The sequence below is a fragment of the Emys orbicularis genome, chromosome 3, assembly GCF_028017835.1.
Source record: "Emys orbicularis isolate rEmyOrb1 chromosome 3, rEmyOrb1.hap1, whole genome shotgun sequence".
Lineage (NCBI taxonomy): Eukaryota > Metazoa > Chordata > Testudines > Emydidae > Emys > Emys orbicularis.
In genome coordinates, this window is record NC_088685.1 from 178318145 (window position 1) to 178343593 (window position 25449).

Below are 25449 nucleotides of genomic sequence, written 5' to 3' on the forward strand. Positions count from 1 at the left end.
GTAGGGGGCTTAGAAGGGGGTCAAGCTCAAAACCAAGAGGAGAAGGATTCCCACAGTAAACACGGTATTTAAAAACAGAAAAGAAAGTGGCAATACGGAGAGAAAGCTCCATCCCAAATATGAAAGAAATGACTGAAAAAGTCCCACCGGAGCATGCCATTGGGAGCCAGGATACCGATCTGGATTTGTCGGTGAGTGGAGTTCATACAGAACTGAAGGGGAGACCCTTTCAGACAGCATTTAGCACTAGATGTATTAAACAGCAAATTGGATTTGACATATAGTGTCCTCCATCTGCATGTGAATGTGGAATGAAGGCAATATATAGCCCGTAGAGAAGCAACATGGGCTGGTGGTCAAGGTGCTTAATTGGGACACATGAAATCTGGGTTCTCTTCTGGGTTTTGCCACAGACTTCCTGTATAAACTTGTGCTTTAGTCCTCCTGTCTGTAAAGAAGGGATAATAGAACTTCCACACTGCACAAAGGAGTGCTGGGAGGATAAATGCATTAACATGCAAAAGGCACTCAGATATCAGTGTTAGGGGCCATATACATACTAAAATTAATTAAATGCATTTGCTGGGGAGTGTTACTATATAGAAAGTGACTTTAATGTACTTTTCTGTTATGTTTGAAATTGTTTCAGCAATTGTGGGAGGTTTCTGTATTATTTCTATGAATAGTAGGTGCCTTGGTTTACCTGCTCAGTTTTGCACTGCTATCTACCTGGACTCAAAGGGTTAAGTCAGACCTGAGCTGTAGTTTGGCTGTATGCAGGAAGTGCAGACAGTTACTTTAGATAAGCCCCATCAGCATATGCCAAAGACAATATATGTGTGGATTCCTTTGAAGCTTCACCTCCAACCAATGTCTGGCTTACAACAGGGGTAGACTGGAGAGGAATAAACCTGTCTGTCCAGATCATGGCAAATTAAGGGACTTGGAGAGGATAGTCTTGGGGGGCGAGGGGGAAATCAGGAATAAAGACTGGATGAAAGCTGGGCCCGTGGCTCAAAGGAAAAAGGAAGACTCTGGGAGAGGACAGGGAGTTAGAAGTAGGAACTTCAGGCATGCAGGCTCTCCCCACTTAAGGCTGAAGACTGCCTGGGCTAAACAGGGCCTGCTTAACTATGTAAGGAGAAGCTAAAAATCAAAATTTCAAAACTTGTGCATTTTTGCTCAGAAATAGGACCAAGGTTGAATGAAATTGGGTCCATTTTTGTTTTGAAAGTGGATGTGTTTAAGTCCAGACAAAAAACAAACAAGCAAGCAAACAAATGAACAAAAAACCCACCACGTATTCCTTTGAGTTTTTCACACACCTCTGCAGAGTAATTTTCCAGGTACTAGACAGAGGTAACTCATTTCAACTATTTACATTTTGTGCTACAGTAACTAAATCAATTGTACTATTATTACACATTGAAAGCATTTCCCTTGCTGCCTCTCGTTTTTTAAATGCTGTTTAGAGAAAGAAGTGAGTTGTAATTAATCTTTTAATAATTCCTATAGGCAATCAGGAGATTCAGAGATAGTATTTTTTGCTCTGAAGAGGATAACAGTCTGTATTTTACATACAGTGGCAAATCAAATGTCCTAGAAGTCAGAGAGCTCAACTACCAGGTACAAGTTCTACTTTATCTTGCTAATGTATACAACAATTTCCTTCTCGTAACATTTAGACACTGTAAAAAGTAAGGTGGAGTTAAATTACATATAGCAACTGGGACCCTATCTTACAGTTGTTGTACACACAAACATCACTGAAGCCATGGAAGTTTTGGGTGCACAGTGAATACAGGATCAGGTCCTTGGCTGCATTTTAAATAGTGGTCTAGAAAGATCCTCAGTTGCAGCTGAGATATACTTCACACCACTAAGGGGTGGGACAGCCACCAGTGTTCTCCTGATTTGGGGCAGGCTCAGAGCAGCTTGAAGTTACGCCTAAATGACCAAAATCCAAGGGGCTACTCTGGCAGCTGGGATCACCAGGGTGAAAAGTTATGTCTCCTTTCTCTCAGGAACATACCCTAGGCTGGACAGAGAGCTGCAAAATACTAAGTAGCTGCCGGAGACCCCACAAATCATGCCCATTGATTTAACAAGGAGAAATTCAGCTTGCAAAGGCTTAATGCTTTGTGTATATTTGGTAAAGGGCAGGGCAGTATTTGCATTTTCAAACAGACAAATACACAGTACCTTTTATTTTAGAGAGACAGACAGATATTTGGTAATCAACCAGTTTGGCAATCAATCAATGATAAGAAAGAATATATGGAAACAATGCATGTCTGGCAAATGGAATTAGCCAAAACATAATTTAGAGAATTTGCACGAGGTTGGTTGCAGCTATTTTCATGCATTTTCAGCTTTGTAATATATCTTAACTTTTGAAGTATTTATTGCTACAGTATTGACTTTCTGAATGGAGGGCTTTTTTTTCTGTTTATTTATATTAGGTTAACATGGCATCTCAGATTCCCTGGTATGAGAACCTAGCAGAGCTGAAAATGCCTTGGATGTGGAACAAAGGCCCAGATTCCCATGTGCCAGCAATTCAGAATCTGAACTTTAAAGTTCAAAGCGGCCAGATGCTAGCTATTATAGGAAGCTCTGGTAAGACTGAAAACTTTACTGCATTGACCAAGCCTTTACAATAAAATGTACAATAGATGACAACAGTACTATTGAAGCCCTTGAATGCCAAAGGATATATAACCATCCAACAGAGAAACACTCCCTAGAAATATATGTTATACATCGCTGCAGTATGCTCATAAAAAATATAAGGTGGGCCCCCAGCAGAAGACAGTTCGATTTTGTTGTGAAAAGAATTTTTGTTATGATTTGTACATTTGCTTGCCACACAGTTTCTTAAAGGATGTTTTTTCCATCATTTGATTTTATGGGCCAGATTTCCTGGGTCTGCCTGGAACAATGCAAGGTGCCTGCAGTCCCTGCACTGCTGGGAGTGAAGGGGCCTTGCACTGGCTGACCCACCTCCAAAAGTGAGCGATCAACAGCTCTGACCAGAATACATAGCTGTCCTGACCTCAGCCAGCGCCGAGAGTGTGCAGTGGCAGTACCACCACCTTGTGTCCACAGCCTGTCTCATTGCAGAGGCCAGCGGAATTTCCTCCATAATTTACCTGCTTCCTGGGGTTGTCTGGGTCAGAGATTTGCTTGCAAAATGAAGCTGTACCTTGGGAATCCTCTCTGATAAAAGAACTTTGGATGGAACAACATTATATTGCTATGTATTTGTTAAGTAGCTTACAGTGAGCACAAACCCCATTCAGCTAACTGGTCTGAAACAGTTTAAAAAAAAAAGTTTATTAACTACTTTATCAAATACTTTAGTGAAGTTGGTCAAAATTGCTGAGGGGTTTCACTTTATTGTTAGCAATCACTGTGTCAGTCACAAATGGATTGATATATGGTTTGCAAATGGATGGATTTCTTTTTTAAAAAAATTCTACATAAAAAATAACCCTCAAATAATCAAGCAGGGAATTAATCTTCTAAAATGAAGACCTGCAATAAATGAAATAATAAATAATAATAATAATTAATAACGAAGGAACTGTGTGCATGTTTACAAACTATATCACACAACATGAGAGAACAAGACATTTGTTATTTAATTTCCAAATGTCATTTTGCTTCCATTATTTTAGTCTTGTTCTCCCTAAGTGTGAGCCAATATTGCATTGTTTAAAAACACCATATTTATTCATGTTCACAAATCATTCCACAAAGCAAACTTATAATACAAATTTAGGCCAAGTCCTGCAATCAGATCCAGTAGTGTGGACCCTGTGTCCATGCAGAACCCCCTGAGGCCAATGGGACTACTCCTGTGCCTAATGTTAAGCCTGTGTAAAAGGTGTTTGCTGGATCAGGGACAGATTTCTCAAGACACCACATGATCAAGACCATGGTGAGCCAAAAATGTGTATAATTACATATATGGTTAACTTCAGTCCATAACTTTGTTATGGAGAGGGAGGAGTTGGGCTTTGAAGATTTCAGGCATCTTTGGAGCTCAATTAGTGCCATTCCTTATGAGGCAGCAGTCTCGCTGATAGTCCTCTAGCCCAGTGGCTCTCAACCTTTCCAGACTACTGTACAGTACCGCTTTCAGGAGTCTGGTTTGTCTTGCGTACCCCCCAAGTTTCATCTCACTTAAAAACCACTTGCTTATAAAATCAGTCATAAAAATACAAAGGTATCACAGCACACTATTACTGAAAAATTGCTTACTTTTTAATTTTTTCCATATAATTATAAAATTAATCCATTGGAATATTCAGTGTATAATATATAGAGCAGTATAAACAAGTCATTGTCCATATGAAATTTTAGTTTGTACTGACTTTTCTAGTGCCTTTTATGTAGCCTGTTGTAAAACTAGGCAAATATCTGGATGAGTTGATGTACTCTCTGGACGACTTCTGTGCACCCCCAGGGGAAAGCATACCCCTGGTTGAGAACCACTGCTCTAGCCTACGAGCTCAAATTATAACTTTTAGAGATGTCCTAAACCTTTGGCTCAAAACAAACAGTCAAACCCTGAACTCAGGTCTCCTACTTATTGGTGCCCACTGCACCACCTAAAAACCCTGGGGCTTAGATCCTCCAATTGGTTTCAAATGCACAATGACTGTTTCAGAAAATGTTTGCAACACAGATATAATATGCTCGTTTTAAAAATACAGGGGCAAATTCTGTCTGGTTGGTTTGCATAAGAACATGCCTCTGAAGTAAGCCACAGAGAGGCTTAGGATGGGGGTGAATATGGAGGCACATGAATGTGGCAAAAACTTTTGCCTCATTTTTGTGACCAAATGGAACAGCTCTAGAATTTGACCCAGAGAGATTTTTAACTTTTTAAATTATGATTTTTCTAGCCTGTGGAAAAACATCCTTACTTGATGTGATAACCTGTCGAGATCATGGTGGAAAAATTAAATCTGGCCAAATCATAATCAATGGAAAACCCAGTACTCACCAGCTTGTTAAGAAATGCATTGCACATGTGCGGCAGGATGATCGACTACTACCCAACCTAACAGTCAAAGAAACATTATTATTTGTTGCAAAACTGCGTCTCCCGAAGACTTTTTCAGACTCACAAAGGGAAAAAAGGGTAATTAAAGCTGCTGAAAAAAAATAAAGTTGTCAAAAATGTATTTGACATAATTACCCAAGTATGTTTGGGGTAAGAACAGTTAAATGGAACTGGGCATTTGTTATGTAAGTTGTAAAGGCTAACGCTTGATTTGTCTGTTTTTGCTTATAAATAGGTTTTAATTTTTTTTGCTCCCAGATAGAAGGCGGCCGTTGTTCCAAATGGCAATTTAGGGAAAGCTTTAGGGGAGCTAAAATGAGAAATGAATTGCTGAAAGAAAGTCAAGTTTTCTTTTAAGCTGGCTATTGATCAGATAGCACAGTGATATTTGAATGACGATTAAAGCCAAACCTAATTTTGGATGTGCCCTGTGCATTGAACTTAATGATTAAACAAATAACCCTTGCTTTATCCCGGACCCTCCAGGTGGAAAATGTTATTGCAGAACTGCGGTTACGACAGTGTGCAAACACAAGAGTAGGGAATGAATACATCCGAGGTGTGTCGGGGGGAGAAAGGCGAAGAGTAAGCATTGGAGTGCAGCTGCTATGGAACCCTGGTGAGCAATAAAGTCATCCATCTTAATTAAACCACAAAACCAGATGCGGGGGAGGGGAGGTTACATTAGTAAGGGAAATATTTTTTTTCCCACTGGCTGCAGCAATTGTACCTGTTTACATTTTAAATACAAGCAGGGAAGATTATTTACTTGGACATTAATGGCTTTATTATGCAGTTTATCGACCTAATCTTCTCCCATTTAAGTCACCATAAGAATTTCTGTTAACTTCAGTGGAATCAGAATCAGACCCTATATCTTGTAATCACTTTTCCAGAGTTATGTGCCCAGTCTTTCAAACTCTTATGCACACTATTAGTCCTGTTGATTTCAGTTGGGCTACTTGTGAGAGTAAAGATTATGTTAGTAACAATCTGTAGGATCAGGGTACTAGATGATAATCTCAGTGCCTGTGGCTACACTAGGATTTTTCAGATTTGTAAATTACCAACAGGGTGAGCCCCAGGCAGTGAAAACTCAGGCAGGCTCAGCTGTTTTTACCCCTGTTCTCACCTGCCAACATGGTGGTAATAAAGCCTGATCCATGTCTACATTATAGTTTCTATCAGTACACTTGCCTTCTTTAGGAAACATGGGTCTGAAAATTCCCAGTGTAGATAAGGCTATTTTTTCCACAATTACAGGGAAGGCAAAAAAATGTTTTTCAGTAAGTGCTGCTCAGGAAAAGAGATATGTATTGATGCAAAACACTTTCTGTTTCCAGGAAAAGATAAATTAAATACACATTTCTCCTTTTTAGCACTTCAAACTCTATATTTACTCATAATAAGCTCTTCAGGGTAGGAGCCATGGTCCAGCTCCTCAGTGGGATTTAGGTGAGAGCTACATGCCTAAATATCTTTTAGGATCTAGGCCCATGATTTTGTGTGTGCCTGTACAGCACTTGATACTTGGGGCCTCAATATAAATAGTGAATAATACTAGGTTTCAAAACATTTGACATTATCCCACTTGAGTTTTTAACAACCAATTGCAAAGAAACCTTCAGATAGAAAATATTAATGTAGAACTTATTTCTCCTCTCTTCACTTTCATGCGCCTATTTTTTTAATTTATTTATTTTTGATAACTTTAACTTTCTGGTTTTGAGGAGTTTACACACCCTGGTTGACTCTTTTCAGCTGAATGATGCAAGTAGTCTGAACACAGAATATGAATGGAAGTATTGCACTAAACTCTAACCACACTGAACCTACATCTCATGTAACTCCTTACTTAACCTTGTAGTTATGTTCCTGAAAAATGCAACTTTAAGCGAAACGATGTTAAGCAAATCCAATTTCCCCATAAGAATTAATGTAGACTGTGGGAGGGGGGTTAGGTTCCAGTGAATTTTTTTTCACCAGACAAAAGACTATATTATATATATATGTATAGTATAAGTTTTTAACATTTTAATACTGTACACAGCAATGATGATTGTGAAGCTTGGTTGAGGTGGTGGAGTCAGAGGGTGGAAGAGGGTGGGATATTTCCCGGGGAATGCCTTGCTGCTAAATGATGAACTAGCACTTGGCTGAGCCCTCAAGGGTTAACACATTGTTGTTAATGTAACTTCACACTCTACAAGGCAGCACAAATGGAGGGAGGGGAGACAGCATGGCAGACAGAGACACACACCCTGTAAGTTGGAGAGAGAGAGAGATGTGCATTGCCCCTTTAAGTATGCTGACCACACTCTAAGTACATTGCCTTTTTAAGTAGATCAGGAAGTTGAGACAGCAGCTGCTACCAGCAAGCTCCCTCCATCCTGAGCCCTGTTGTGTCGTGTCCCCCCCTGCTCTATGGAGATGGGGTAAGCAGGGTGCAGGAGCAGGGGGGGAGGGGGACACCCTGACATTGGCCCCCTTCTTCCCCCCTCCCAGCACAGCAAGCAGGAGGCTCCTGGGAGGAGCTCCAAGGCAGAGGGCAGGAGCAGCACATGGCAGTGGGGGGAGGGACAGCTGAACTGCCCAGCAATTGATAGCCTGCTGGATGACTGCTGCACAGGTAACTTAGGGGAACAGGGAGCTGATAGGGGGGCTGCCGGTCCACGCTGGTTCCAAGCCCCCACCAGCTAGCTGCAACGGGCTGCTCTTCCTTCAAGCAGTGGACAAAGCAGGCAGCTGCCAAACTACGTTATAAGGGAGCATTGCGCAACTTTAAACGAGCATGTTCCCTAATTGATCAGCAACGTAACAACGAAACAACGTCAATCGGGACGACTTTAAGTGAGGAGTTACTGTACATGGAAAGATACAGAACTGACTACTGTTACAGTCTTGTATCTATTATATAAAGCTGGAAGTTAAGAGAAAAACACTGGAAATTAAAATATAGGGCCTGAATCTACTCCCATTGAAAGTCAATGCCAATTCTTATTAATTTCTGTGGGAGCAGGATTGGGACTACAGGAAATGGTTTGGTAATGTGGAGAAAGAACTTTAGGGAAGGGAATTTTCTCCTTGTTAAATAATATTTGATCTTGCTGCTTTGAAAAAAATCTTTAAAAATGTATCAATAAGATTTTACATACTGGTGCCATTTCACATGCAACACAAAATCAAACAATGCTTCCCATCAGGGCCGGCTTTAGGAAGTGCGGGACCCAATTCGAATACCCGGGGGCGGTCCAGGTCTTCAGCGGCACTTCGGTGGCGGCTCCTTCACTCGCTCCAGGTCTTCCACGGCACTGAAGGACCCACCGCCGAAATGCCGCCAAAGACCCGGAGCGAGTGAAGGACCCGCTGCCGAAGTGCCGCCGAAGACCCGGACTGCCACCGGGTGAGTAAAAAAATTAAAAAGGCGCCTAAGTTAGGCGCTCTTCTTTAGGCCGCGCGGCCCTCTTAGGCGCGGGGCCCAAATCGGGGGAATCAGGGGTATCGGCCTAAAGCCGGCCCTGCTTCCCATCATCGACTTTTCTCTTTGACAGGAATACTGATACTTGATGAACCCACATCTGGACTAGACAGTTTTACCGCACACAACCTTGTGATAACACTATCCAGGCTTGCCAGAGGAAACAGATTAGTTCTTCTTTCAGTTCACCAGCCCCGATCAGATATCTTCCAACTCTTTGATTTAGTTCTTCTGATGACCTCTGGAACTACCATCTATTCTGGAACAGCCCGGGACATGGTCCAATATTTCACAGAAATAGGCTATCCCTGCCCAAAATACAGCAATCCTGCAGATTTCTATGGTTAGTATCAAATGTGATTAAATAAATAAAAATTGGGTGCATGAAATCATTTATTTTCATAAGCTTATGTAATGCACTGATTTTTATTGAATTCCATTTGTCCGATAGGTGACTTATAAACCAATGTTGTATCAGAGCTTTTGTTACTCTTTGCTAGAGTAACAGTTTAAAAATAAGTGGAATTGTATGGCAAAACCAACCTTAAGTAACTGTGTATGTGACAATCCATCCACCCCTGCAAAGTATGGCTAATGTTTGCACTTGCTTTGTTTCACACACGGTTAGTCCCACATGCTCTGGAGCTTTCTGCACCTAGTACAAAATAAGGGAGCCAATCAGTTGCTCTTCTGCAGAGATCTCTTTACCTTCTGGTTTCCAGGGCGGGAAACTGGTTTCCTAAGGTAAGTAACTTCACCACTTACTGGGTGGGGGAGCATTATGGTGGCTATAGGAGTTTCCTGTTTTCCCTATTGTGGGATACTGGAGAAGGGGGAAGAGGGGGGACCCGAACAGCCGGTACTTTGTTCCTCTTGGCAAAGAAATCTGGTCATTGTCCCAGGTTCCTCCCTGGAATTGCCAGTATCTTGGAGGTGTTACTCCTGGCTGTGCCTGGCCCATGCCCCAGTAGCTCAGAGGGCTATGTGCAGCTCAGGGACGATCTTACCCTGCAGGACTCTGAGGCAGATGCTCAATCTTGTGGTCCCCAGTGGGCTGGGACCCAGCGGACACAGACCACCTTGCTGCAGGGTCACCCCTCTGGGTGTGTCTGGAGTTGTGCTGGGGGAGCCAGCTCCAGCACTCAGGGCAGGAAAGCGGTAGTCACTGGTGGAGGCCTGGGCTTGGAGCACAATGAGGCTCTCCCCACCCCAGGGCCGTGCCCAGGGTGTACAGCACCTCCACCTGGGGAGACTGTCTCAGAGGCACTCTGGGAAGTCTCCCTGTCATTTGGCCTTCTCTAGGCAAGATCTCTATGGTTAGTGTCCTTCAGGATGCTGACCACAGAAACACTATCTTGAGCGTAGCCCTCCAAACACACTGGTGTCCACACATGCAGCTCTATGGCTAGAGTGTCACTGGGCAGGTCTCTAGTCCTCTCTCCTTGGCCACACGGGCCTGTGAGTAGCAGCCAAACAGCAGCATCCAGAACCCCTCTCCCACCAGCCTGGGGCAGCCTCCCTAGCTGGGCACCCAAAGTGTTCTCCAGCTGGTAGCAGCCAGATTCCCCAGCTCAGGGTCAGTAGCGGGGCTGGAAGTAGGGTTGCCAACCTTCCAGGATTGTCCTGGAGTCTCCAGGAATTGAAGATGAAACTTTAATTAAAGATTATGTCATTTAATGAAATCTCCAGGAATACGTCCAACCAAAATTGGAACCCTAGCTGGAAGACCAATTAGAACCCTCCATCTAGTCCAGGACAAGGAGTAGCCAGACTTACCTGGCCACCAACCAGGGAGTTGCCAGAGCCAGTCAGGAGCATAACAATTCCTCTATTCCAGCAACTCACTCCATGCGGCGACCTTATTAGCCTTACACCAGGATATTTACTGCCAATTATTTAAATAATGGGTTACATATTCATTAATATGCAAATAAGTGTTTGTATATTTGCTTAAATTCTCCAGATTTCTGATCCTTCAGGGTTAATGGGTATGGGCAAATGGATTGTCTGAAGGATTCCAGCCCTTCTACTTGCGGGAAAATGGTGCTATAGCAGAGAAAAAAATAGTGTTTATTAGTTGAGATTTTCAAAAACTTGTCTTTCATCCTGGCCTATATACGGGGAGCACTGGAGATATTTTGTGCAACTTGTCTCAAATCTGAAGACTCTAAATTAGCTGATCACATCCTAAAGTGAGAGGGGGGGGACATGTAATGTATTGTGTCTTCATTCATGGAATAATCTGTTTAGACAGCCTATGGACTAATGGAGCAATCATGGTCAAATTAGCAGCTTATCCGCTCCTTGCACTGAGCCTTGATCATCTGTTTATGCCGTGTGATTTATCATTCTGTAAACCATAGCTGGCCAAGCTTATATGCCCCTGTGCTCAATTTGATTGTTGAACTATGATTGTTTGGGCGTTTGGAAGTGATAACTTTTGAACGCTGCATCTGATCAATTCCAAAATTTTAGCAAAATGTTCTAGGTATCAATCAGCAGAACCCTATTGATTTGGGTGAAAATTGGAAAACTGGAAGGAGGAAATGGGGACACACACAGCCCCAATATCTGGTTAGCAGACTTGTCCCCTTCAACCACCCCTGTAATTGTCTATAGAGCAAAGAATCTGTTGATGGCAGCCAATAACATATTCCAACATAACAGTATCTCCCCATCTCAGTTTAAAATGTTGACACCCTGAATGACTTAGCTCCCAGCCAGGTAAATAAATAAATGAGAATGGTTGAGGGGAAGGGGAGTATAGGAGGGCAGGGGAGAAAAGGAGCACACACAGAATCCTGGGGGAGGAGAGAATGGGGGCCCTTTATACGGGAGGAAGGGAGGCACACAGAGCCCTTGGGATGGGGAAGAAGAGGGCACAGTGGTAGAGGGGGAGGGAGCTGTAGGGGACACTCAGAGCCCCTGTATGTGACAAATGGGGCATGCAAGGGCAGACTAAGCCCTCTAGCCACTAGACTGCATTCCCAAACTAGAGAGAAAAATTTATTTATACCGTAATAGTAAAATATAGTGTTGGAGTGGTCAACCTGAAAAGCGTCCACTTTTTCCTTCGGCAATTAGATAACGTTAATTCAGGATTTGCATGTTGTCTAGAGAAAATTTAGGGAACACACTGCAAATACTGAAGTAATGGTATTGAGTTATGTAGAGCAATTGACAAACTTTAAGAGTGACCACTGTTGCATCATATCATACATATGTGCTATAATTTGGTAGGTTCTATTGAAGATGAAATTTATTATTAGTAATACAAATATGAGTAAATTATCATCTCTTAGGTACGTAGACCCATATCAGATAATGTCTTGCAGTTGATTTAACCAGCATTGATAAACGGAGCAAAGAGAAGGAGATGGAAAGTCAGAAAAGGGCAAGTTCACTTGCCACCTTGTTCTGGGAGAAGGTCAAAGATTTTGATGACTTCTTATGGAAAGCTAATGAAGGAGCCTGTGTGACGACTGTTCACAGTGAACAAAGGTAAAATAATTATGTTATTTATAAACAGAACTTGATATGCTTGGTCTGAAACAGTTGCTGAAATTGAGCTACTCCCATTTTCTCTCTTTGCTTTTGAACAGTTCCCTTTTCACTCCAGAAGAGGTGATTAACATGCATGCCCATTCAACCGATCAGTTACCAGGTGGCTTAAAGCAGTTTACTGCATTACTAAGGTAATCTTATTTTTAAAAGAAACGGATGTCTTGCAGGAATAAAATTTAAAAGTGCAACGGAAATGAATGTTAAGAGAGAAGCATGAAGGGCAAGTTGAACATAGGCTGAAAGTCTGGAGAAAGCTGGTGATGAGTTTGTGTCACACTGGAATATAGAAATTGTTATACCAGATCTGACCCTATGTCCATCCCATATCCTGCCACTCTTACTTCATTCTTCAGAGAAAGGCAGTCACACCTTTCCCCTCGCTAAACCTAGCCCATTGCACCATGCTCCCCCAGGCAAGGGGATTCAAGAAATTTCATCAACTCCTTTTGACTAAGATATCATGAGGCATGAGATTTGTTTATCCTTATTTTAGCATGATTGTTACTGGTAGTGACTGCTGTAGTTGGCTGTGACGTTCACTAGTACTTTCACAATTACTCAAAAAATTGTAATTAACTGGCTTAATGTGTCTGGAGTACCACTACTATCTGCTGGATCAGGGGTGGGCAAACTTTTTGGCCTGAGGGCCACATCGGGGAATAGAAAGTGTATAGCGGGCCATGAATGCGCACAAAATTGGGGTTGGGGTGCGGGAGGGATATGTGGTCTCTGAGGTGCGGCTAGGGATGAGGAGTTTGGGATGTAGGAGGGTGCTCTGTGCTGGGACCAAGGGGTTTGGAGGGTGGGAGGGGGATCAGGGCTGGGGCAGGGGGTTGGGAAGTGGGAAGCTCAGGGGGTGCAGGCTCCGAGCAGCGCTTACCTCAAGCGGCTCCCGGAAGCAGTGGCATGTCCCTTCTCCATCACCTATGCAGAGGTGCGGCCAGGCGGTTCTGCATGCTGCTCCATCCACAGGCACTGCCCCTGCATCTCCCATTGGAGCGCGTAGAAGCCAGAGTGGCTTCCGGGAGCCGCGTTTTGCTGCCCCAATCCTGCGCCCTGGCCGGAGTGGGGCAGAGCCGCCTGGTGCGGCCCTGACCCAGTGCCCTGGCTGGAGCGGGGCCAAGCTGTGTGGTGCGGCTCGCGGGCTGGCTTAAAATGGATCGTGGGCCGGATTCGGTCCGCGGGGCGTAGTTTGCCCACCCCTGTGCTGGATCATGCCAGAATTATTTAACGGTGTGTCATTTATCCTTAAACAGGGATTCTGCTTTAGCTCAAGTGATTGGATCTATATTTTGGAGCTTGAGGATCTGATTTCTATCCCCACTTCTACCATGAATTTCCCAATGACCATGCTATCTAGAATGATGACAGCCATGAAGTGCTAGCTGGCCAGAGATTTGTTAACAATAGTTTTGATTTGTACTATACATGTTCCTGTCTAAAAGGCGAAATTCTCATCCCATCTGAAGTCAATGTGGTTCCATATGTGTCAATGATAAGAGAATCAGGCCAAAGTATCTAAATGTAGCTTAGTGGGCATTATTAGCTATTATAGTATCTTACGGTCAGTGTTGTTGTTTTTCTTAGTCGTCAAATCTCCAGTAACTTCAGAGATCTTTCAACGTTATTAATCCATGGATCTGAGGCCCTTCTAATGTCATTATTAATTGGATTCTTATACTATGGTCATGAGAAAAGCAAGTTATCTATTCAGGACACAATAGCACTGTTATTTATGATAGGTGCACTAATCCCCTTCACAGTGCTTCTGGATGTTATTTCAAAATGTAAGTGTCTGTCAGTTTTAATGATAATGCTTTAAGACAATCAAACAAAATAATACTTAAATTGGTAATGAAAAATTTATTGACTATGGGCAGTTCTAGCATGAAATATACCTGTCTGTTTCTGTTTTATACTGTAGGTCATTCAGAAAGAGCTATGCTTTATCATGATTTAGAAGATGGGATGTATTCTGTTACTCCCTACTTCTTTGCTAAGGTAATTGGTTTCAGCTGTCAAGAAAAGTGTATATCTGGTTTTAACATGAAAAGTAAAAGCCTTGTGTGTGGGTGATGAAATTTTGTTCATACTTCGCACTTATCATGCCTGTCATCTAAAGCTGTCACCCTGCTTCCCAAACATTTATTAACTAATTAATTAAGCCTCACAACGTTCTTAAAGCATCTGTCTCCATAAACCATGAGCCTGGCCCTAGGTCAGAAAGTAGTCAAAGTCCAAGAGGATCCTTTCACTGGCTACTCTTAGACTGCTGGGACAAGGGGATTTGTAAGTCTCACTGGCTGGGTAGGGCAGGAGATGGAAACGCCTTAGGTCAGATCAAACTAGGGGAGTTATTCTCTGCTGTCTCACCAATGAGCTGTCAGGCTGCAGGGGCTGTCACACTTGCCCCCTTTAAGGAAAATGAGCCCTTTTGTGTTGTTGGAGGTGCAGGTGTAATCTTCCACCATTCACTGGCCAGTCCCAAGAGTAGAGAAATGGTAAAAGTGGGCCTTTGACTAAAGGGGACTGTAGCTTATCATTGCCCTCTATGCTAATTGGTGAGAGAACAAGGTCACCATTACCATTTAGGCAATCAAGGTAGAGCTGTTTGTTTTCAATGGGCAATAGTTGTTTCATAGGAAACAGACATCACTGAAGGGCAAGTACCATCACTTTCATTTCAGGTTGTCCCTGGTTGAGGTGTTGGGGCACAAGGAGGCTAAGTCCAATGCCTCAAGTGTATAATTTACAGAGAGTGGTTAGAAATCAGACTGGATGGTTGTTTTCACAATGCATCTTTGACATGGTGTTCAGCAAGGGGCCTCACCGTGGCATAAATTTGTGGTTGCAATTATTTGTGACCCACTTTTGCTGTTAGTCACTTCTGAACACAAATGGCATTTATATGATTTCCAGATGTAAATATCTATGCCTACAAATCAGGAGGCTGGACAGCTGAAGTGTATTATTATTTGTTCCCTCAAGAGCTTCTATCCATCGTTTTGGCTCCCAAAGTGGTTTTTTAAAAAACTTGTCTCTAAAATAACAAACCTGTAGCTGGTTTTGAAGCACAACTTGGTGCCAACCTTGGGCATTCTGAAAAGGAAATGTGTTGTTTTGGATAGTTTTACATACCTTTTTTTCTGCATACTTCATTATTGAAGTGTTGTGAGTTTAGTAACATGAAGAGACCCGTGTTACAGAAGAATCTTTGTAAATGCTGCAGTCTGACACAATGTGGCCATGCTAGATGTACATGCAACTATTAGACACACTTCTAAATCAAAGTGAGGAGAAGTAGTAGCATAAGAAAGTGACATAGAATGTGGCAATTTCATCTTTCACCTTTGAGGGCCAAATTTTATTTAACCTAACAGTGATTGGAGAAAACCACCATATTAACTGTATGGAGCACAATTGTTTCAGAAAAAAACATTACAAAGATACTTTTTAAAATATGCCTTGTTATTGCCAGAGCTGAGGCTAATCCCTTCCTTTAGGAAAGCTCTGCCCACCATAGCATCTGTAATTTCGGTTTCCATTCCCACACACGATTTAAAACCCTCATGATGGTTCTGGGGAAAAATATTCTTTGTAGTTCATATTGACAACACAGTTTTCACAATGAAATTATATCAATTTTTTATGAACCATAGCAGTAGACGTATACTATTAAGTGACCTTCAAGTTCACTCCTACTTATCTCCCATGGGTGAAGTGATTACACCACTACATATGCCTTTTACTACTTATTTATCAAAACTCTAATGTTTTTGTTTTCCAATGGATTAACTCAGTGGTTCTCAAACTGTGGGTCGGGACACCAAAGTGGGTCACAACCCCATTAAAATGCCAGGGCTGGCTTAGACTTGCTGGGGCCGAGGGCTTCAGCCCTGGGACTCAGGTTACAGGCCCTCAGCCTGGGGCTGAAGCCCTTGTGCTTTGGCTTTGGCCCCAGGGGGGCAGGACTCAGGCAGGCTCAGGTTTCGGTCCCCGCTCCTGGGATCGTGTAGTAATTTTTGTTGTCAGAAAGGGGTTGTGGTGCAATGAAGTTTGAGAACCCCTGGATTAACAGCAGAATGTGCTGCTCCAACAGTAGGCAAAAATGAGGAAGGGACTTCATAGTGGATGACTTGAAGTATACTCATCTTAAAGATTCAACAGAATTTGGACTAAAATACATTTGCAGAGACTCATTAGTGGCATTATTGCCATCAAGTTTATGAGCTTTTATGGGAAATGTCTTAGATTCCCAGAAACTGACAAACTGTAACAAAACAAGACATATAATCCTTAACAAGAAGCCTATCAATTTAGGTTTTAGTTATAGAAAATGTCACAACTAGAAATGGAAGGAAAATGAGCTAGGATCCTCCTTTTTCTGTTTTTTTTTAGTGTGTCACTGACAACACTGAAGAAGGCGATTGCATTGTAATAGGTTATTTCCTGCAAATATTTTTAAAAAAAATAAATATATTAATATGAGAAAGTTCCATAATTTTCAGTGATTTTTTTCCTCAACAGATTTTGGGGGAGCTCCCAGAACACTGTGCTTTTGTAATAATTTATGGCGTTCCGATCTACTGGCTGGCAAATCTCAGTCCTGAATCAGAACATTTCCTTCTTAACTTCCTGGCAGTCTGGCTTGTGGTTTTCTGTGCCCGAGCAATGGCACTATGGTTCGCAGCACTGTTCCCAACACTGCAGATGTCAGCCTTCTTTGGCAATACCCTTTTCACAACATTCTTCATGAGTGGCGGTTTCGTGGTAAGCTTAGAAAACCTGTGGCTAGGTAAGACTGGCAAATGAAGTCATAACTGACAACTACTTACAGCTTTTGTAAATCACAGGCAATTTTTTTGAGGCATTATGGCCTAGTGGATAGAATACTTGACAGGAACTCAGGTAACATGGGTTCTAATCTCAACGCTTTTGTTAGCTTATAGGATGGTGTTGGATAAGTCAGTTCATCACTATGTGCCTCAGTTTTCCCATCCATCTATAAAATGGGAATAATATCTACTACATTTTGAGATCTATGGCTAAAAAGCACTATTTAAGAATGTATTATATGTACTGTACATTATTTTTGTTCTGTTCCAGCATTTGTAAATATAGAAATAATTCAAAGATGAGTACAAAACCAGTCTCACTGATAAGTTCAAAATTACACTCAGGGCTACATGATAAGTGTCATTTAGAAAGCCTTTAACACAAATTTAGCACTGTCATGTAACAAATAGCAACAGAATATGAGTTGCTTTGCTACTGTAGTATTTGAACTGTCAAGTTAAATATTTAAAGGAAACAAATGTTTAGGATACGGTACTTAAATGAAAAATAGTTTTAAAAAATCAACAGTATTTTTTCTAATAATGCTTATTTAATTTTAGCTCGACTTGTACAATGATGTCTCAATTGTACTATTTATGGTCAGTTTCTAGTCAATATCAGGTACTCAAAGCACAAGGACAGAGTTCCAATGTCTGGACTACATAATAAGCATTCTGTTAGAGTGCAATTTAAATAAAGCTTTATTGGAATATTTTCAAAAATACTGTTTGTTTTTAAAACAAAACTTAAAATTTTAGTCAAATTTGACCTGAGTCTGTCCTCTTTTATATTTTATTACTGGAACAAAGTGGCTCTGTAAAATATATATAATAAAAACAAACTAACAAATCAAAAAACCTTATCTAACTGGGGATGTGCAAAAAGCCTTCCAGAAGAGATAGTCCTTTTTTTTGCCATCCTCAATTCTTCATCCAGTTTTGGGTACCAAATTTCTATGCATATTTAATTTGTGTGGACAAACTAATCAACGACTTAGCTGATACGAGGATTTGGTTCATATAACTTATGTAGACATGGCAGTGTTAGATATAATAGGCTCATTTTGTGTGTTTATATTAAGACAGATTCCTCCCTTTCTTTCTCTCCCCCTCCTACCATCTTTTCCAGTTCCACTTTGGATTTCTAAACTCTCTTTTGTCAGATGGAGTTATGAAAGCTTGATGCAAATTCAGTTCACTGAACTCACATACCAAATGACTGTTGGAAATGTTACCTATCAAATTCCAGGGAAACTTGTAAGTCAGTCTCCCAAAGAGATTTTTATATTTCATGAATAATTTGAGGAATAGGTACTAAGGCATTTATTATTGTAGTTGACTAAATGATATATGCCTTGATTCAGCAAAGCACTGTCAGGGTGTGCTTATGCTCATTAACTTTGCTAAATTGGAGCCATAGTGCATGCTGTTTGAACTTTGGCGTAAGCCTGAGCTGCGGCATCACCAAAGTTTGGTGGGATAATATGACTGCTCCCTTTCCCTGTCAACTCGCTAGTTGAGCCCCCACATAGGCAGAGTGGGAAATGAAGTGGCCAGAGTTTGACAGAGCCATATTAAATTAGTCCCATCCCAGCATACAGGAGGGAGGGAAAGAGATTGGGGTATGTTTTCCCCCTGTACTAGGGAACCTTCAAAGCCTGCTTGAAGCAGTACAAAAGGACGAGTGCCAGTTGCCTCAAGAATAACGTGGAGAGCCACTGGTGTAGTGATTGAATGTCTTGGCATTTCATTTTTAGAGTGCCTGTTACTGTAGATACTAAATGGAACAAGTCTGGTGGTGTCACTTTGGTCCTCCAGTGGATGTGTGTTCATATACTGAAGACACCATATCATATAGCACAAATGGCAGCCTCTGCTTGAGACAGATCATGCAGTGGCAGATTTGTGTCAGAATATTTACATGGTGCCTTGTTATCTGGGGAGGGGAAAAGATGAAATACATTTTTAAAGAGCAAATAAAGTAATAATTCCCTTCACAAACCTCAGCTACACATTTGTTGGAAAACAATGTTTAGAAATAGAGCTGTGTTCCTCCTAACAATACACTTGTTGAGAGACGTGACAAAGCTGATCTTGCTGTAATTGAAAATAAGAACACAAAAGCCACCAGGGGCAAGGAAGGAAGAGGAGCAAAACCAAGGAGATGTGCCACTTTGCACATCCATTTTAATTACTATTTTGTGGTGTCTGTGCTTACAGGTAATTCAAGCTATGAATCTGGACTCGTACCCTCTCTATGCAAGCTACCTCATCCTCATTGGTATTGGTACTGGTTTCATGCTTTTATACTATTTATCTCTGAGGTTCATCAAGCAGAAATCAAATCAAGATTGGTAACAGGTAAAAATGAAGGAAAATATTAGCACTAGTGGGTGGTTGGTTATTGTGACTCTTGTAAAACACCTGCCCACTCCCTCACCACAAAAGGGATCCCACCTTTTACACTTCACAATGTTCATATGTTTTATGAATACTCTACAGCAAAGATGTACCGTAAAAATCATTCTTTTAATATCACATTGTTTTATGTAAACCACTGGATGGCAGCAGAATACAGATAGTTGAAAGCCAGCTTCAGAATCTTTGACTCTGTGCTATAAGTGGTAAAAAAAACTAAACTACTAAATTGTGCCTTCAACATTTTTTCCTTTTGACGTCATCATTATATAGGTGACAAGATGCATGTGACTCACATATATGTTTTAGTTCAAGAATATGGGGCCAGATCCTCAGCTGGTGTAAAGCAGTGTAGCTCCCTTGACTTAAATGCACTTACACCAATTTACACCAGCTGAGGATCTGGTCCATAGATTCTGAATGAATATTGACCATATACTTAATTTGGAGACTCAGATAGAGTAACAGTCTAATGAAAATAATGATTTACATTTTCCAACATCTCTCACCCACAAAGACACCAGTGTATACACTATATAGAAATCACTTCACTCAGTGCAAGAGAGCAGACAGAGAATGGTAACTTTGTAACAAAGCAATTTAGGACAGGAGATGAAGCGTATGATTTCATTGAAGCTACTGAAGAATTTTATGTAGGCAGAAGGTAATGATCCAAACCACAGAGTTAAAAATAACTCAGAACAATTGTTAAATGTTTCAGAGATTCCGCATTTGTATTTTATTTGCATATTGTTGATGCACTTTTGTTGACTGTATGGATGATTCCTTGTTACAAATCAACATGTCACTATGTATTATACTGCCATAGTCTATATTTGACAATATTAATAAAATGTCATTATAAAAAAACAATGAACATCATCCCGCATACAAACAGTCAGTATGCTAGCAGTTTATTAAGTCTGTATCCTCACATTCTTGGTGCTGAATACACCAGGCCTGATTTTTTTTTAATGGGGTAATAGTGCATTCAAAGAATGCCTGCAGTTGTGCATCTAGTTACATGCTTACATTTAATGCATACAAGGTATGCAACTACCACAACTGCTCACACAGATTAGACATGGTGTAACCAGTGGCTGCAATTAGCAGTTTCCATGTGACATTACATCTTTTGCCTGTGCAGTCATACTAACTGCATGTATAAATTAGTTTTTACGTACCTAACTTGTTTAAAAAACAGTACATTATTTGGATGCATTTCTAAATATCTGTATGTTTATGTAAAAACAAATAAATCTTCTATTCCAATTTCAATAATCGTAATACTTCAGTTAATGGAAAACATAGTTTAATTAGTTATAATGCCTTGGACATTATATAAATACAGATTTTTTTTTAACAAAAAGAGAAATCTCAAAAAATAATTTAAAAAAATACCAGACACTGTTTCATTAGTTCCGTTCAATGAATGGGGCTGTCACTGGGGGTTGCACTGTAATTAACTCCCGGACAAAGCCCAGCCTGATGAGGTGAAGTAGGACTGAATGAACCAGATTCACCATTAGACAGCAGTAGGAATCCAGAACATGTCAAGGTTCTTTTTTGGTGAGTTCTACCATTTTTTTTTAGTTTTCTTGTTGAAAAAACAAACAGGCCCCTCCCCCCACTATTGTTTCTGCAGTTACCTTTGCTCTTGAAAAACATGACCAGAACTTACCCCAGTGCCATATAGAAAATGTCAGATTTCCACTGCTTTCTAATGGCAAAGCCAGTTCTTTCAGTCCTACTCAGCATCATTAAATTGTCAGTATGGCAGCTTCCTGTTTGATTCTTAATTATTCCTTTTTATTATATTTAAGACACTTAATTTTTTTAAAGTGGTTTACTCTTCTTGGTAATGATCTGTTGTGATTAGAATCTCTTTTATATTACATTGAAATTTTAAGGGTGTATATTGGTACTTCTATTCTAAACCTCTATTTCCAAGGTATTTAGAGGATTAAATTCTAGGCTGACTCTCTGTTGTGAATTCACTTTGATGTTTAATAAAAAAAAGGAGAGAGACAATGGGAGAAATTAAAGACAATAAGGGACAGCTCTGAATTTTAGGGGCATATTGTCATGAACAAAAATCCTCAGGCATCTAGATAAGAATATACCCATAGCCTTAACTTTGAATTTCCTTCCTTTTGTGAAATTAGGCAGGCTGTTGACATTATTTAAACAGTCTTTTTCATTTTAAATTCCACCCTCCTAACAGTATGTATGGGGACCAAGCGGTGTGAGAGTTTTAGAGGTAGTGTTATGACAAGGGTAGATGTATACATAATGGGACTCGAATTGTGAGCCTAGGAACAGCTGCCTTATGGAATGTTGGAAGAGAGCTATCACAGGAGGTAGCCAGCGTGTATGTTTACATTAAAAAGGCTCACATTCTATATACTGCAATGACATTAGTGGATTACATATGATCAAATTTTGTTCCCTCCAGAAATGGGACCTTAATGCCTGGAGATACTAAAAGGGGGAAATAGTCTGTGACCGTTGTTATAGACTACAGCATTCCCCCCTCCCCACCCCAAAAAAAGTAGTCTTGGACTGACAGCACTTAACTTTCATTGCTAGCAATCCCACCCCCTGAATCTGTGCAGAGAAGAGGGGAAAGGACAGGCCAGGGGAAAAGGTGGGTGGATGACATACAGCCTGGCCCTACGGAGATCAAAGTGGAAAGATAGTACAGAGCTAGAAAGAATTATTTTTCTTATAGGCCCCCTCTGTGCAGGGATCTGATGGGGGCATAAAGCCTCTATTACAGACATCCTTCATTGGCCCCTCAGGATCCACAGGGTTTGTGGGTGTCTCTTGTGGCCTGTACAGTGCAGGAAGAGGGGAGGCAAACATTCACTTCCCCACTAGCTTTAATGAGCAATTGGGAAACCTCCTGCAGATTCCGTCTTTCACCACCATTCAGCAGGTTTTATTATAGGAAGGATAATGGGACCCAGGGTGGCTTTCATTGCATGGGGTAGTGAATATATGTTTACATTAACTTGCATCCTGTTCTATAAGGTATTAAACTCACTATAAATTAACTGAGGGAATAAATTTCTAAATTACATTTGGCTTAGGTAGATCAAGGGCAACATCCATGCAATGGATTTCAGAGCTGATAGTCTGTTCTTCCTCTACGCACAGAATTCCTTATATGGCCCTCCTCACCATAGTGTTCAGGTACCTCCTAATTTAATTACAAGAATGATCAATAAGCAAAATTTCCACTGACCTCATCGGGAGTTATACACGTACATGTGTAGAGTAGAATATCAGAGTCAGATCCAGCCTGTGAATCTGGGAGCAGATTATGCTCAAGCTGCATTTCTAAATGCAGGACTGTCTACTATGAAATCTCCCACTGCATCAAGTAACTATCTAGGATAAGCAGAGAATGTGCATCTTCATCCGTGCAAGTGCTGTGATCCAATTTGTAATACACTATATTGGACTACAATGGCTCTTCTTAATTCATTCACGGCTTTGAAACTTGTGAAGGCAGCTTCTACTTCAGCACCTAGAGATTGGACATTGCTATTATTCCAAAAGGATTTGCTTGTTTATCTTCCCCCCACCCTCCAATCGATTCTGGTTCTTTCACAACACTCATAACTGTGGTTCCAGAGCACCTTTTATTAATTTGTATTTCCTGATTAAAGCACCCACTTGTTAAACGCATGCTTTGAATATCTCCATATCACTGACAGTGTTTGAAATGACATAACATGTAAGTGGCTGCCGAGCTCCCAGTGAGACATTTTGCAGACACTGGAATTGGCCAGTGGATGAGCTAATTGCAAACTGCTTTCATGTTTCAGTTTAGACCACACTATTTCAGGCACAACTCAGGGTGAGAGAGTTTCAAGAAGTATGGCATAAAATACATGGAGCACCAATAACGGACTATAAACAAAATAGATATCAAAGCCTAGAAGCAAGAAAGCTTTGTTAAAGTGACACTTAAAAATATCTTCTATGAAATTTTCCTGTGTTGTTACAAGCACCATCTAAGATCACTATCACTGAAAGAAAGAAAGAATATTTTTTGTTGTTTACTGTGTGTATTTGACAGCATTTTGTGTATAGTCAGTTTTCCCTGTTTTTGTGGATCTTTCACATAGCAAATGGGGAAGACAAACATTTTTTAAAAACAGGAAAGTGTGATTTTCAGCAATTTTCAGACTTGGGGCAGACAGTCCCTCAAACTACTTTTAAGTCATTTGATTTCAAGGTGACAGTCGCTTTAATAAATGTCTGTAATAAATGCCATGCCATATTTATGCATTGTGAAAAATGCTTAAATATTAATGGTGCTAACTCAGTAAAAAAATTTTTTTTAAAAACCAGCAATTTCTCAGTTTATTAAGAAAAATAGTTTCTTGCAGATGGCAGCCTTTATGCAGTGCACTACAGAAAGAAAATTAAAGGTGCTCATCAGGCCACTTGTACTGGAGATCACAAACTTTTCAGGCTTCAGCCATAGTGATTCCTTTAGACTGCAGTAGACAAGAAACAATAAAACACATGCGGCTGTGACATGCTGTATTTTTGTTTTGTTTTTTTACCTGAAAGCCAAAGATAAACAGTTCATACAGCATTGGTAGCTTTCATTTAAGCAGTGGGTTGAGGTTTTTTTTTTTTTTTTAAATCCCATAACCCTTTCCAGTATCTTTCTTTCATGCATGCACATAAATTTCTATTACATCTTAATAGTTTGTGTATGATTCTTTCAAATTGCAGTTTGACTCCATATTTCATAACATAGTCTTAAATGTAGTTGCCGACAAAGCAAAGCTATTTATTTTTGTGGATTTCACCAATAAATACAACTCTTACATATTTACTTTGGGCTGCAGCTCAGCTTGAAGTTATTTGACTTGCATGTTCATAGCACATTTCAGTTTTCTGTTCCTCCTTCTGACAAGAAATTGAACTTTAATAGATTTTACCAAAAACGTATCTATGTATATGCATATAAGATTTCCCCAACACACACCTACTCCTATGCACCTTTAGCTGCTTTTATCTCATCTCACCAAAGCCATTCCTACCATCATGATTTGCACCTTAAATATTTTTCCATGAATATTTGCTTGAATAAGAGTTAATTCACTTCAGCATCCTTTGTGCCTCATTTGTGCTTTCACTTTCCACAGATTTTCTTGTGAATGAGTTTACTGGCAGGAATGTTCAGGGAATCAACATAAGAATAGAAACCAGAAATCTGACTCTAAGGGTTATACTCTTCCAATGAGGAAACAGAAACAATGCCACATGACCAAGAGAGCTCAAATTTTATGCAGAGAAGACTCTCAATGACTTGCTTATGAACAATCCACAGATGAAGACTTAATCACGAAAATTGTAAAGCCATGGCAATTCACAAATAGATACAGGCTAAATTAACTGAACAAATTACCCGCTATGAATTATTTGCTACGCTCTTTTCTAATGTCTGTGCTAGCATTGTCTGATAAGACAGTTGCTACCTTGGCTGGCCAATGCCTGACAGCATTATCCAGGATGCTCATTACATGCCAGCCATTTTGGGACATGGTCTGTAGCATTCCTCAAGTCACTACTTTTGCTCTCCACAATTTTATCTCCACTATACTTGGGGGGAGGGATAGCTCAGTGGTTTGAGCATTGGCCTGCTAAACCCAGGGTTGAGAGTTCAATCCTTGAGGGGGCCACTTAGGGATCCGGGGCAAAATCAGTACTTGGTCCTGCTAGCGAAGGCAGGGGCTGGATTCAATGACCTTTCAAGGTCCCTTCCAGTTCTAGGAGATGGGTATATCTCCATATAGTATACTGTGTTTTGGGGGAAAAGTGTTTTCTAAGCTATTTATAGTTTGAGCTAAAAATCAATAGTATTCCATGCTTCATCTGGGAGAGCGCTGAAGCAAAAATATATCACCTTTGTGTGACCAGTTCGGCCTCAGCATGGATTATATAAACAAGAGAGCAGTGAGGAGGAGTTGGGATGTGATTTTAGCTCTATACAAAGCTCTGGTAAGACTGATGCTGGAATACTGCATCCCGGTCTGGTGTCCACAAGTAATGGT

At 40.8% G+C, this 25449-nt stretch overlaps 1 protein-coding gene across 1 annotated transcript; it reads left to right on the forward strand.

The window, feature by feature from the left end:
• Window positions 1-119: 119 nt before the first annotated feature.
• On the forward strand, window positions 120-19309 carry ABCG8 (ATP binding cassette subfamily G member 8). The gene is made up of 13 exons (XM_065401722.1): window positions 120-191; window positions 1516-1626; window positions 2463-2619; window positions 4914-5152; window positions 5561-5693; window positions 8626-8895; window positions 11888-12053; window positions 12155-12247; window positions 13704-13903; window positions 14041-14117; window positions 16644-16911; window positions 18081-18208; window positions 19172-19309. Exons 1-13 carry the CDS (start codon window positions 120-122, stop codon window positions 19307-19309), a joined length of 2052 nt encoding a protein of 683 aa, XP_065257794.1.
• Window positions 19310-25449: the final 6140 nt, after the last annotated feature.